We start from the raw sequence: 14137 nt of genomic DNA on the forward strand, positions 1-14137 counted from the left end.
CTTCCATCTAAAGCAGTAGTGTATTTATGTAGATGGTCTTCTAGCTTCTGGCAATACGTCTCTGGCCTCTTCAGGAAGATTCAGATGGCCATATTTTATGAGTTCAGAAGACAAACTGCCAAGTTCAAGGATAGAAGTTTTTGATGCAGAACCTGGCCTCCCAACTTGTGAAGTAGGTCCAGTTTGTGCTAGCCTCCTGTGGTTGTTCTGAGGGGTGAAGAAGATCTGTAAAGCACCACTGACAGGACCATTCAAGAGCGATCAGAATAATTCTGGCCTTCAAATGAGTCTGCTTAATGATCGCTGTTGGCATTGAGGAATTGGGGGAAAGACATAAAGAAATGTGTCTGACTAGTTGATTCTTAGGGCATACCCCAATGCGCCTTGTTGGTAAAACAACAAGGCGAAGTATGGGCATTTCTCTTTTTCTCTATTAGCGAAGACGTCTATTTCAGGAAAACCCAGTTGCACCAGATATCAAAGAGGACTTGTACTATAGTACCAATTCATGGTTCTCTTCAGTGGTTCTCCTCAGTGTGTCCCTTTGAACATTTTGGATTCCTGGCAGTTGGACAGCTGTAATCCTGAGATCCTTAGAGGTTAACCATTTCCTGATAGGTTGTGCTTTGAGGGAAAGAGGTCTGGATCTAATCCCTCCTTCTTTGTTCAGGTAATACATTGTTGTTGTATGGTCTTGTCTGAACAAGGAGGGAGTCCGTTATGAAAGACAAAAATAAGTCATTTAGAGCTAGATGCACTGCTCTCAAGGGTGGAATGTTGATGTGGTAATTAATGCTTCTTTGGGTCCCAAGTGCCTTGAATCTGAAGGTGATCATGCGAGTACTCCAACTAGACAGAGAGGCATTCATCATTATCTGTGCTGCAATGTCTTGATGAAAATCCAGATTTTCTGAAGGACACCAGAAATTGATTACTCTGCATGAGTTGTTAAGATCATGTTGTCTTTCCATTTGCCTGAGAGCTGATCCCACTGATCTTCCAGACACTGTTGCAGTGGTCTCATATTTAAGCGTACATTCGGTACACAGAAGATGAACGATGCCATTGGCTCTAGAAGGGACAATATTTACCTCACTGTTGGATTGGCTGTTCTCTTCAGATTGCAACATTTTTGAAGGATAAACGTCTTTCTTCTAAAGGAACCATTTTAGTGTTTACCTTTTCCAGAACTGCTCGCAGGCATTGAAGATATTGTACTGAGATGCAATAAATTTTTCATGATTTGCATGCAGTCCCATGCAGATTAGGGTGACAACAACTATCTGTTAATATTGATTTGCTTGGTGATACATTGATGCATTGATTAGCCAATTGTCTATCTAGGGTTAGGCAACTATCCTTGGTCTTTTGGGGTGTGCTGCAACTGCTGCCATGCATTTTGAAAAGGTCCTGCCATCAATTGTTTGATTAGTCTGCATGAGTTGTTTGGATCACTTGGTCTCATATTGAAGTGTGCATTGAGTACTAAGAAGATGCATGATGCCATTGTCTCTAGATGGGACAATGTTTGCCTTGCTGTTGGATGGGCTGTTCTCTTCAGATTATGACATTTCTGAAGGATGGATAAACACCTCTCTTCCAAAGGAAACATTTTTGTGTTTCCTGTATCCAGAACTGTTTCCAGGAAGGGATCATACTCTATGGAAACACATTTTTCGTGATTTGCTTGCAGTCCTAAACGGTTGAGGGTGACTAAAGCTATCTGTTAATGTTGCATGCTTGCTAATGTGTTGATGCTTTGATTAGCCAATTGTCTAGACAGTGGTAGACAAATAACTTTGGCATCTTAAGATGTGCTACAACCACCGCCATGCATTTTGAAACGGTCCTGTGTGTGCAGACTGGAGACCGAAAGGAAAGATTTTATATAGGTAATGGGCTCTTTCCCCCTGTAAACCCCAGAAAATATGCAATGCTTTGTGGTTGTCAGTATGTGTGAATAGGCACTTTGTAGATCTATAAAGCATAGCCAGTTCTCCAAGGGAGTTGGAGATAGACCTTATGCAGTGGCAGAATTCTGAAATGTTCTGTGCAAATCCACTTTTTCGCTTTCTTCAGATCTAGGATGGGTTTAAACTCTTTTTTTGGTCCTTTATTCTTCACGAGAAATTAACAGAATAAATTCCGATTCCTTTGTGGGGTATTAAACCTTTTCCACAGCCTATATTTTTCAGGAGAATGGAGACTTCATTCCGAAGTTACCCTTGAGAACAAGGAGGTGACTTCTTTGGTGGCATTGTTGGTGGAGGATACTCGAACCTGAGACAGTATCCATTTTTGGTTATATTTTTCACTTTTCAGGTACAATGTAATGTTTTCCCCTACCAGAGTGTTAATGGAGGAGAGGGAAGAAAGAACTCCTTGCTTGCCACAGGTTTTTCACCGGTGTTGGCTTTAATGGCTGATGTAGATTGCTGTTGACTTCCTCTGCCTCTTGATTTAATCCCCTCTGAGGGACATATCAGCTGTCATACGGTCAATAAGAATGTCTCCTATATTCCTTCCTCTTCTCCAAGCTGACCACTTGCAAAGTGTTTAGATCCATTTTAATGCGAGAAATCTTATCATCACCAAGAGATCCAAGCAATGTGGTCCCTGAGGATGGGAGATTTAAGATCCTGTGTTGTGCTTCAGGTTTCAGTCCTGTGAGTCTGAGCCAAGAGGAGAAGCACAAAGCCAAACCATGGCAGTTACATTGAACTGCTAGGATGGATGCACTGATGATCTGATTGGATACCATTGTGCCTTCATTGATTATTTTCTGGCAATCTTTGCGTCTGTCTTTGGGCAGGTCTTCTATGAATTGTTGTGGTGAGTCCCATACCTGAGTGGCTTGTTCATAGAAGCAGGAGTGCTCTCTGATTTCATGGTGAAAACCGATGTTCCACATATGTCGGCCCACCGAGTCCAGTTTTTTTTTTACTTTCCTTATCGGGAGGAAGGGTCTTTGGCATGAAGCGTCTAAGCAGCTGAAACAATATAGAGTCAGGTGGGGGATCCACATAGAGGAATACTGGATCTTGTCAGGAGGCCTGTATTTCTTTTGTAGGTGAGGAGGGGCAGCAGTGACAGAGGCCGGAGTCGGGAAGAGAACCAAGGGCGGTTCAGTGAGACTTGGGACCAGAGGGAGAAATGGCCTTGAGAATGACAATTGGTGCAATGTCTCCAATACTACAGACCTAGAGGCTGTGGTAGCCGGCAGCGGAATATTTGATCTATTTGTAACTTTTATGAGAAACTCCTATGAAATGTTAATGTCTACAGGAGATATCCTCGCTGGAGAAGAGTCCGTAAACGTAGGAAAATAATGGCTGGGGGCGTGGTTGGGCGGTAGGAACTTAATGATTTAGATCGGGATGTAGCATCCCATCTTCATCCTGAACCTGGTTGTTTGGTTGACCTTGAGCAGTAGTGACAACAGTGAGACTGCGACTAAGAACTAGTACTGCGGCGAGGTCTGATATGTTAAGACCGAGGTCTGGAGCGCCTTGGTGGAGGTGCCATTGTTGCAGACGATTACGTACACCCCAGAGACATCACTAGTGGAATTAGCGCAGGAATTATTGGTGTATGAGGAGGATTTGCAGGTGTCTCTGGAGGTTGCACCGCAGATTATGGAAGAGGAGAATCTGGTATGATGACTGGAGAAGCCATTCTAGATGACGAGTAAGCTTTGGAGTTCTCAATCAGTTTCCAAGGGTGGTCTACACACTTTGATTTGTGAAAGCTACTCTCACCTTTTCGCCACATCAGAAGGGTGTCTTGATGTTGAACCATGTCTCAGCGATGACTGATGTCTTTACGTTGAGGAACTTCTCAATGTCCATTTCTTTCCTTCGATGTCGTATGTACCCTCGACGTTGAACCAGCCCTCGATGGAGAGCAAGTAGGTGCTGTACGGCGAACAGGGACGTCATTTCTCACCATGACTTCTCTTCTTGGATCTCCGTCTGTGGGAATCCTCTCAAGGTGAGATAGAAGCACTGTTAGCGGGGAGCAGCCTCTCCTGACTCCTCAGATGTGTTTCCTGCCAGTGAATCTTGGATTTTTTCTTTTTGCTCTATTCTTTGGCGCCATATAGGCGAATCTTCTCATGCTCTCTCAGGGTGTGCCCGGAGACGGAGCTGCTGTATCTAAATCTTCTGGGATCATAACTATCTGGTGAACATAGAATACAGATCCTTTGTGGGTTTGTTTTGCCATGTTTCTGCCACAATCTGTGCACTTCATATTTAGTGGCTTTTAAAGTATATTAGTGAAATCGACAATATAGCTTGCCCTAATACTACAGAAGTTTACTTTTTGGCATGTGTGCCTCCTGGCATTTCCGAAGTAAGACATAATACTACACAAAACGTGACTTTGGAAAATACCGCTCCTGGGTCCACGTACGTGGGCAGGACTATTTAGGCTTATGATTTCATTGAAAATACCCCTTAGTGAGAATTGTCCCAAAGTGCGGGAATGTAACAAAAACACATTGAAAGTGAACTGTGACTGCTGGTGACCAGAAATGAGAGTTTGGTTTAGACTAGGTTTCCTTCAAGTTGTACTGCAGGGTAAGGCAATGGCCGCATGCTCGCTTAATGTTTCCTATTACAAAACTGTCTTGTGTTCAGTAAACGGTTGTAAGAAATGCATGTCTCTATGGTGTGTAACTGTAAGTGTTGTTTTCTTCTGGCTACTGCACCAGGAACCATCAACCTGGCTGGCCACTAATTGCTGCAGGCAAAATGATTTCACTCAGGATCAAACCAGGGACAGGTCTGGTGCTGTCTGCTCCACTTATGAAGGTCTCATGAAAGAAAGTTAATTGTATGGAAAATCGCAAGTTTATTTGAATCGTGGTATTTCGTAGTACTATCTTAAATTGGTGAATGCATTGCACGCAATCTTAATGAAAGACCTAATTGTGTTTTTAATATTTCGAAGATATTATTTTAAATACAATGTATGGGTAAATACAGTTAGCTAAGCCTTGACATGTTTCTCTGACACCACTGCTATTAGACCATTTTAGGTTTGTATTCCTCAAAAAATAAAGCGGTGAAACATTCTAGCCAGAAAGTGAACACTGATTTTGAAAACAGAAGCTGAAATAAAGTTAGAATCTTCCAAGGGACACATCTGTGCTCATCGGAAACCTTATTTTGGCAGAAAACAAATCTAAATGGTATATCATAGAATGGGTTTTGTAAAGGCAATGAAAAAAAGACTTGAAAATGTTGAATGAAAAAGGAGACCTCATAAAGACTGCATTGGCTATGGCAGTTAAACTTTTTTATTTCAGCTTTTGTCCATCTTCCTCGTCATCTTAGCTCCCTCATTTGGTAGTACTTGGCTGTGACTGATGCTGATTAACGAATTGTGCGTTTTTAAGAACGTTCTGTCTCTTACATCTTACACATGCTAGGTATTTTTGTCATTCAAATAGGTTAGAGCACTACTTGCATAGGGATTAGGCTTTGAGATATTTTTCCAGTGTTTACTGTTTTACAACCATCAGAGCCCCTGTACTGAAGCTGTGTGGTTACAGCCTTCTTTTGCTTCAGAATGACCTTGTACCGGACAACCGCAGCCTTTTGGGATTTGGGTCTCATTTTATACTGCACTCACAATATTAAATTTACAGACCTGTTTCAATTTCTGCACAAACAGTCTTGTGCTTTGGGTCATTCATGTCCTCTCATTAGTCTGTTTTCTTCTTGTTTTGCTTAGGTAGCTTTGAGTGTGGAAATCCTGATCGGTTAAAGAGTAAATGCATTCCTGTTGAAGAAGCTAGAGAATTTGTGGCGGTTAGTATTGTCATCAAACCTTCTTTATCATTGATGTCTTTCTTCCATCACTAAATCTTGGTGAGATGTCCAGGTCAGCTGCCTAATCAAGTATTCATATGATTTGTTTAATGCGTAACTGAGAAATATGTTCTTATATTGCTAATTCAAGACTTTTGTAACATTGCACACAGACAATGTCCCAGGTATTTGTAACTGTTAAATTTGAATGTGATTTATTGCACATATTGCCTTTAATGTACTCTTCTATTACATGCTTACGTTTATCTTAGAAAATAGCTGGGGAAAAAGATGTCTCTTTTCAAACAAGAAACTATTGGCTGCTCTAAGTGAAATACTACTGTACTGTTTGGCTGTCTGTGGCAAAAGTAGATAAATGCTCTTGATTGTAAATTAACATAAAATTTCAGAATAAAATGCCCTTTGCTTTGTTAAAACAGAAAGTCTCTTGGTGTTGGGGACATGCTACACCCTTACGTTTATCCGAATGTACTTGTTGCAGTTGCTGGGTGTTTGCGTGATACTAAGATGCCCTGCATATCACAGCATCATTTATGTGTTTGTTATTATGCCTAAAAAACATATGATGCATAAGAGAATAGGTAGTGTATTATTCTGGTACTCCTTCTAGTTTCCTGTGAAGACTGCCAGCTACCCTCGGCCATCACCCCATACATGCTGCTCCTTTGATCAGTTATTTATACCTCAATACCTATTGGGTATCTGCTTTGGGCTTCAGCATGCCCATGAAGTACTGGCAGAAGATCATATGAGAAGAAATGGTGGTTTTCATACAACTTGATAGAGGAAGTCCAGACTGTGCCTGTCCCCTCCTTTTTGAAGCAGGAGCTTGTGTTCCAATAGATACCCCCTCTGCTTTTATATAGTTGGAGCCTTAATGCAGCCGTCTCCTTCTGCATGTGGACACCTTTCATTGTAAAACTTTGTTTAAAGACTCTTCGGTGCAGTTTTGCACCATATCAACTTATAGACTCATTGACAGTATGCTTAATGATGTACGGATTCTCCAGTTTTAGTCTTCTGTAACACGGGTAGGCAGCATTTTCCGCCTGGATGTTAAAATGTTGTTTTGTATGTTTGCACCATCATTGGTAAAATAATTCGGCTAAGTATACATTCCTCACGGCTGAACATGTCTCAAGAAACTCCTCCTGATCTGCTAAGATACACATTAATACCCTTAATAAATCCAAATACTTAACCAACTACTGTCTTACCTCATACCTGTCATGCCCAAGCAAGATGGGCTGCTAAAAACTGTATACCCTCCTCCCACCTGATGGCCCAGGTTAAGATTAATTGGATCTTGTCAGTTTGGACGAGTCATCCGTCAAGGCTGCCTCCCCTCTCTTCCCCCTCCACTCTTGTCATTGACCCACTGGTGCTCCTGATTAAATGCAACGCGCAGATAAGGGGTTAGCGGTGGCAGGGGTCCCCTGAGGCCAGAATCACTCTTTATGCGGAAGATATCCTCCTGTACCTTTCAGACCCGATGGCCTCTGGCCCACGCGCACTAGAGCTCCTCTGTCTTTAAGAGAAGGCTTCTGGTCTTCGTTTAAGTAAAGAAAGATCCTTACTTGTTCTGTTGTGGGTGACAGTGCGTCAAGCGCATGGAAGGAGGTCATCCCCGTTCGTCACCTCAGTTTTAAATACTTAGATATTTTAGGAGGCTGGCCTGGCTTGTAGTGGGTACCAGAGGTACTTACACCTTGTGCCAGGTCCAGTTATCCCTTATTAGTGTAGAAGAGGTGTTTCTAGCAGCTTAGGCTGATAGAAGGTAGCTATGGCAAAGCAGCTTAGGCTGAACTAGGAGACATGTAAAGCTCCTACTATACCACTGGTGTCATGTGCACAATATCATAAGAAAACACAATACACAGATATACTAAAAATAAAGGTACTTTATTTTTATGACAATATGCCAAAAGTATCTCAGTGAGTACCCTCAGTATGAGGATGAGACATATACACAAGATATGTACACAAACCAAAATTATGCAGGTAATAGCAAAAGGAAGTAATGCAAGCAGTGTAAAGTTACAGTAGATTGCAGTAGGAACACATAGGTATAGGGGCAACACAAACCATATACTCCAAAAGTGGAATGCGAACCACAAATGGACCCCAAACCTATGTGAGCTTGTAGAGGGACGCTGGGACTGTCACTAAAAAACAGTGAGGGTTAGAAAAATAGCCTACCCCAAGACTCTGAAAGGTAGGTGTAAAGTGCACCTACAACCCCCAGAGAGCACAGAAGTCGTGATAGGGGGATTCTGCAAGGAAAACAAACACCAGCAATGCAACAACAGTGGAATTCCGGACCTGAGTACCTGTTAGACACGGGGACCAAGTCCAAGAGTCGCAACAGTGTCGAGAGTGGGCAGGAGCCCAGGAAATGCCAGCTGAGGGTGCAAGGAAGCTGCCACCGGATGGAAGAAGCTTGGTGTTTTGCAAGAACAAAGAGGACTAGGAACTTCCCCTTTGGAGGATGGATGTCCCACGTCGTGAAGAAGCTTGCAGAGGTGTTCCCACGCAGAAAGCCTGCAAACAAGCCTTGCTAGCTGCAAGGGTCGCGGTTAGGGTTTTTGGATGCTGCTGTGGCCCAGGAGGGACCAGGATGTCGCCACTTGGATGAGGAGACAGAGGGGGCACCCAGCAAGTCAGGGAGCCCTCACAGAACCAGGCAGCACCCGCAGAAGTACCTGAAAAGGCACTTGGAAAAAGAGTGAACCGGAGTCCACGCAAAGTCACAAAAGGGAGTCCCACGACGCTGGAGGACAACTCAGAAGGTTGTGCACTGCAGGTTAGAGTGTCGGGGACCCAGGCTTGGCTGTGCACGAAGGAAATCTTGGAAGAGTGCACAGGAGCCGGAGTAGCTGCAAATCACGCAGTACCCAGCAATGCAGTCTAGCGTGGGGAGGCAAGGACTTACCTCCACCAAACTTGGACTGAAGAGTCACTGGACTGTGGGAGTCACTTGGACAGAGTTGCTGAGTTCCAGGGACCACGCTCGTGATGCTGAGAGGGGACCCAGAGGACCGGTGATGCAGTCTTTTGTTGCCTGCGTTTGCAGGGGGAAGATTCCGCCGACCCACAGGATATTTCTTCTGAGCTCCTGGTGCAAGAAGGAGGCAGGCTGCCCCCAGAGCATGCACCACTTTGAAACAGTCGAGAAAGCCGGCAGGATGAAGCGATACAAGGTTGCTAGTAGTCATCTTGCTCCTTTGTTGCAGTTTTGCAGGCGTCCTGAGCAGTCAGCGGTCGATCCTTTGGCAGAAGGTGAAGAGGGAGATCTTGCATTCGTTATCTAAAGAATTCCCCAAAGCAGAGACCCTAAATAGCCAGAAAAGGAGGTTTGGCTACCTAGGAAGGAGGATTGGCTACTAAGACAGGTAAGAGCCTATCAGAAGGAGAAGCACTCAGAGCAGTCCAGTGTGCCAGCAACACCTCTGAATCCAAGATGGCAGAGGTCTGGGGCACACTGGAGGAGCTCTGGACACCTCCCCTGGGAGGTGCAGGTCAGGGGAGTGGTCACTCCCCTTTCCTTTGTCTAGTTTTGCGCCAGAGCAGGGTTGGGGGATCCCTGAACCGGTGTAGACTGGCTTATACAGAGAGGGGCAGCATCTGTGCCCATCAAAGCATTTCCTGAGGCTGGAGGAGGCTACTCCTCCCCAGCCATCACACCTATTTCCAAAGGGAGAGGGTGTTACACCCTCTCTGAGGAAATCCTTTGTTCTGCCTTCCTGGGCCAGGGCTGCCTGGACCCCAGGAGGGCAGAAACCTGTCTGAGGGGTTGGCAGCAGCTGCAGTGGAGACCCCAGAAAGGCAGTTTGTCAGTACCCAGGTTCTGTGCTAGAGACCCGGGGGATCATGGACTTGTCTCCCCAATGCCAGAATGGCATTAGGGTGACAATTCCATGATCTTAGACATGTTACTTGGCCATGTTCGGAGTTACCATTGTGACGCTATACATAGGTAATGACCTATGTATAGTGCACGCGTGTAATGGTGTCCCCGCACTCACAAAGTCCGGGGAATTTGCCCTGAGCGATGTGGTGGCACCTTGGCTAGTGCCAGGGTGCCCACACACTAAGTAACTTTGCACCCAACCTTCACCAGGTGAAGGTTAGACATATAGGTGACTTATAAGTTACTTAAGTGCCGTGGTAAATGGCTGTGAAATCACGTGGATGTTATTTCACTCAGGCTGCACTGGCGGGCCTGTGTAAGAATTGTCAGATCTCCCTATGGGTGGCCAAAGAAATGCTGCATCCCAAAGGGATCTCCTGGAACCCCAATACCCTGGGTACCTCATTACCATATACTAGGGAATTATATGGGTGTACCAGTATGCCAATGTGAATTGGTGAAATTGGTCACTAGCCTGTTAGTGACAATTTGGAAAGCAGAGAGAGCATAACCACTGAGGTTATGCTTAGCAGAGCCTCAGTGAGGCAGTTAGTCATCACACATGGAACACATACATGGCACATACTTATGAGCACTGGGGCCCTGCTTGGCAGGGTCCCAGTGACACATACACTAAAACAACATATATACAGTGAAATATGGGGGTAACATGCCAGGCAAGATGGTACTTTCCTACACAACCCCCTCCCCCCCCAAACGAAGGACAATAAGACTAGCCATGACCTGATGAGTCTTCATTGTCTAAGTGGAAATATCTGGAGAGTCCATCTGCGTTGGAGTGGGTACTCCCAGGTCTATGTTCCACTGTATAGTCCATTCCCTGTAGAGATATGGACCACCTCAACAATTTAGGGTTTTCACCTTTCATTTGTTTTAGCCAAAGTAGAGGTTTGTGGTCTGTCTGAACAATGAAGTGAGTGCCAAACAGGTATGGCCTCACCTTCTTCAGTGCCCAGACCACAGCAAAGGCCTCCCTCTCTATGGCAGACCAACGCTTTTCTCTAGGGGTCAACCTTCTGCTGATAAAAGCAACTGGTTGATCCTAGCCCTCAGAATTAAGTTGTGATAAGAGTGCCCCTACCCTTAATTCATATGCATCAGTCTGAACAATGAATTTCTTGGAGTAACATGGGCTTTTTAGGACAGGTGCAGTGCATATGGCCTGTTTGAGCCCCTCAAAAGCTTTCTGACAGCAAGCTGTCCACAATACCTTTTTAGGCATCTTCTTGCTAGTGAGATCATTAAGTGGGGCTGCAATGGAGCCATAGTTTTTAATGAATCTCCTATAATACCCAGTGAGGCCTACGAAGGCTCTCACCTGGGTCTGAGTTGTAGGGGGAACCCAATCCATGATTGTCTGGCTTTTCCCCTGAAGTGGTGCAATCTGTTCTCCACCTACCAGGTGTCCCAGATAAACCACCTTTCCCTGCCCTATCTGGCACTTTGAGGTCTTGATAGTGAGGCCTGCCTTTTGCAGGGCCTCCAAAACTTTCCACAGGTGGACCAGGTGATCATCCCAGGTGGAGCTAAAGACAGCTATATCATCTAGATATGCTGCACTAAAAGTTTCCAACCCTTGCAGGACTGTATTCACCAACCTCTGAAAAGTGGCAGGTGCATTTTTCAAACCAAAGGGCATCACTGTAAATTGGTAGTGCCCTCCTATAGTTGAAAATGCAGTTTTAGGTTTAGCATCCTCAGCCAATTTGATCTGCCAATACCCTGCAGTCAAATCAAAGGTGCTTAGATACTTGGCAGATGCCAGTGTATCTATGAGCTCATCTGCCCTGGGTATAGGGTGAGCATCAGTTTTTGTTACCTGGTTGAGGCCTCTGTAATCTACACAAAACCTCATCTCCCTTTTTCCATCTTTTGAGTGAGGCTTTGGTACACGCACCACAGGAGAGGCCCATGGGCTTTCAGAATGTTCAACCACTCCTAGTTCAAGCATTTTCTGAACTTCTTGCTTTATGCAGTCCCTGACATGGTCAGGCTGCCTATAGATTTTACTTTTGACAGGCATGCTGTCTCCAGTATCAATTGTGTGGTCACACCAAGATGCGGTGCCTGGCACAGTTGAAAAGAGTTCAGAAAACTGTCCAAGGAGATTTATGCAGTTGTCTTTCTGTTCTGCAGTACGACAGTCTGCCAAAACTACTCCCTCCACTAAAGCATCATCTTCAGTGGAGGAAAAGAGATCAGGGAGAGGGTCACTCTCTTCTTCCTGTCCTTCATCTGTTGCCATGAGCAGGGTGAGATCAGCCCTGTCATAGTAGGGTTTTAGGCGGTTGACATGGAGCACCCTAAGGGGACTCCTGGCAGTGCCCAGGTCAACCAAGTAGGTGACCTCGCCCTTCTTTTCAACAATTAGGTGGGGTCCACTCCATTTGTCTTGGAGTGCTCTTGGGGCCACAGGCTCCAATACCCACACCTTTTGTCCTGGTTGGTACTGAATCAGAACAGCCTTCTTGTCATGCCATTGCTTTTGGAGCTCTTGGCTGTCCTGAAGGTTTTTACTGCCCTTTTTCATGTACTCTGCCATTCTGGATCTTAGGCCAAGTACATAGTCCACTATGTCTTGTTTGGGAGCTTTTAAATGTTGTTCCCAACCCTCCTTCACAAGTGTTAGTGGACCTCTTACAGGGTGCCCAAATAGGAGTTCAAAGGGGCTGAAGCCCACTCCTTTCTGGGGTACCTCCCTGTAAGCAAAAAGGAGGCAAGGTAACAGGACATCCCATCTCCTCCTGAGTTTTTCAGGGAGTCCCATTATCATTCCTTTGAGAGTTGTATTAAACCTCTCTACCAGTCCATTAGTCTGTGGATGATAAGGTGGGGTGAATTTGTAGGTTACACCACATTCCTTCCACATAGCCTTCAAGTATGCAGACATAAAGTTGCTACCCCTGTCTGATACAACCTCTTTTGGGAAACCCACCCTGGAAAAGATTCCCAGGAGGGCTTTTGCCACTGCAGGAGCTGTAGTGGTCCTTAGACGAATTGCTTCAGGATATCTTGTGGCATGGTCCACAACCACCAAGATAAACCTATTGCCTGAAGCAGTAGGAGGGTCAAGGGGGCCAACTATGTCAACCCCTACCCTTTCAAAGGGAACCCCAACCACAGGTAGTGGAATAAGGGGAGCCTTTGGTGTGCCACCATTCTTGCCACTGGCTTGGCAGGTCACGCAAGACTTACAAAACTCTTTAGTGTCCTCTGACATCCTAGGCCAGTGAAACAGAGGGACAAACCTTTCCCATGTTTTAATCTGGCCCAAATGTGCAGCCAAAGGAATGTCATGTGCCAGAGTTAGGAGGAACTCTCTGTACTGCAGGGGAATGACAAATCTCCTGGCTGCTCCAGGTTTTGGGTCCCTTGCCTCTGTGTACAAGAGGTTGTCCTCCCAGTAAACCCTATGTGAGTCACTGACATCCCCATTTTGCTGCTTGACAGCTTGCTGTCTGAGACCCTCTAATGTGGGAAAGGATTGCTGTGCCACACTCAGCTCTTCCCTGGCAGGCCCCCCTCCACCCAAAAGCTCAGCACTGTCTGCTGCCAGCTCATCTGGTGAAGGTTCTGCACTGGGAGTAAATTCTTCTTCCTCAGAAGGAGAATCATCTGTAGAGGGAGGGATAGTGGGTAGGGATTTACCCTTGCTACCCCTAGCTTTAGGGAACACTTGGTCCATTGTTCCAGGATCCAAGTCACCCTGTCCTTTTTGCTTTTTGGCCTGAGCCCTTGTCAAAGCAAAACTATGCCCAGGAATGCCCAGCATTGCTGCATGAGCCTCCAACTCCACTTCTGCCCAAGCTGATGTCTCTAAATAATTTCCTAGTAGACAGTCTACAGGTAAATCTGAAGTAACCACAACTTTCTTCGGACCAGCATCTTCCCCCCCCCCCCCCCCCCCCTCCAGTTGAGATTCACAACAGCCATGGGGTGGCTAAGAGTGTTGTTATGAGCGTCTGTCACTTGGTACTGGTGACCAAGTAGGTGTTGTTCAGGGTGTACCAGTTTCTCTATTACCATGGTAACACTGGCACCTGTGTCCCTGTAGGTCTGAACCTCAACACCATTTATTAGGGGAAGTTGCTTGTACTTATCCATATTAAGGGGACAAGCAACCAAGGTGGCCAAATCAACGGCACCTTCAGAGACTAACACAGCCTTTGTGGTCTCTTTAACAAGACCAACCCCAACTAAATTGCCAAAAGTGAGCCCAGCTACTCCCTTGGATTGGCTATTAGTAGGTTTGCTCCCACCACCACTGCTATTACTAGGAGCACTAGAATTTGCAGTAGGGGTTGTGGTAGTGGGAGGTTTGGTGTTTTTCTTTGGACAACTGGTATCAGTTGTCCAATGGCCTTTGACT

The 14137-nt window shown here is 45.4% G+C and overlaps 1 protein-coding gene across 3 annotated transcripts in view; it reads left to right on the forward strand.

Moving 5' to 3' along the window:
• LEMD2 (LEM domain nuclear envelope protein 2) overlaps positions 1-14137 on the forward strand; it is a 241448-nt gene that overhangs the window by 121471 nt on the left and 105840 nt on the right. For all 3 annotated transcript variants that reach the window (XM_069238854.1, XM_069238852.1, XM_069238853.1), the window contains exon 4: positions 5740-5816. In XM_069238854.1, coding sequence (XP_069094955.1) covers positions 5740-5816 — 77 coding nt within the window. The remainder of the gene's footprint in view (positions 1-5739; positions 5817-14137) is intronic.

Source organism: Pleurodeles waltl, chromosome 6, assembly GCF_031143425.1.
Source record: "Pleurodeles waltl isolate 20211129_DDA chromosome 6, aPleWal1.hap1.20221129, whole genome shotgun sequence".
Taxonomy (NCBI): Eukaryota; Metazoa; Chordata; class Amphibia; order Caudata; family Salamandridae; genus Pleurodeles; species Pleurodeles waltl.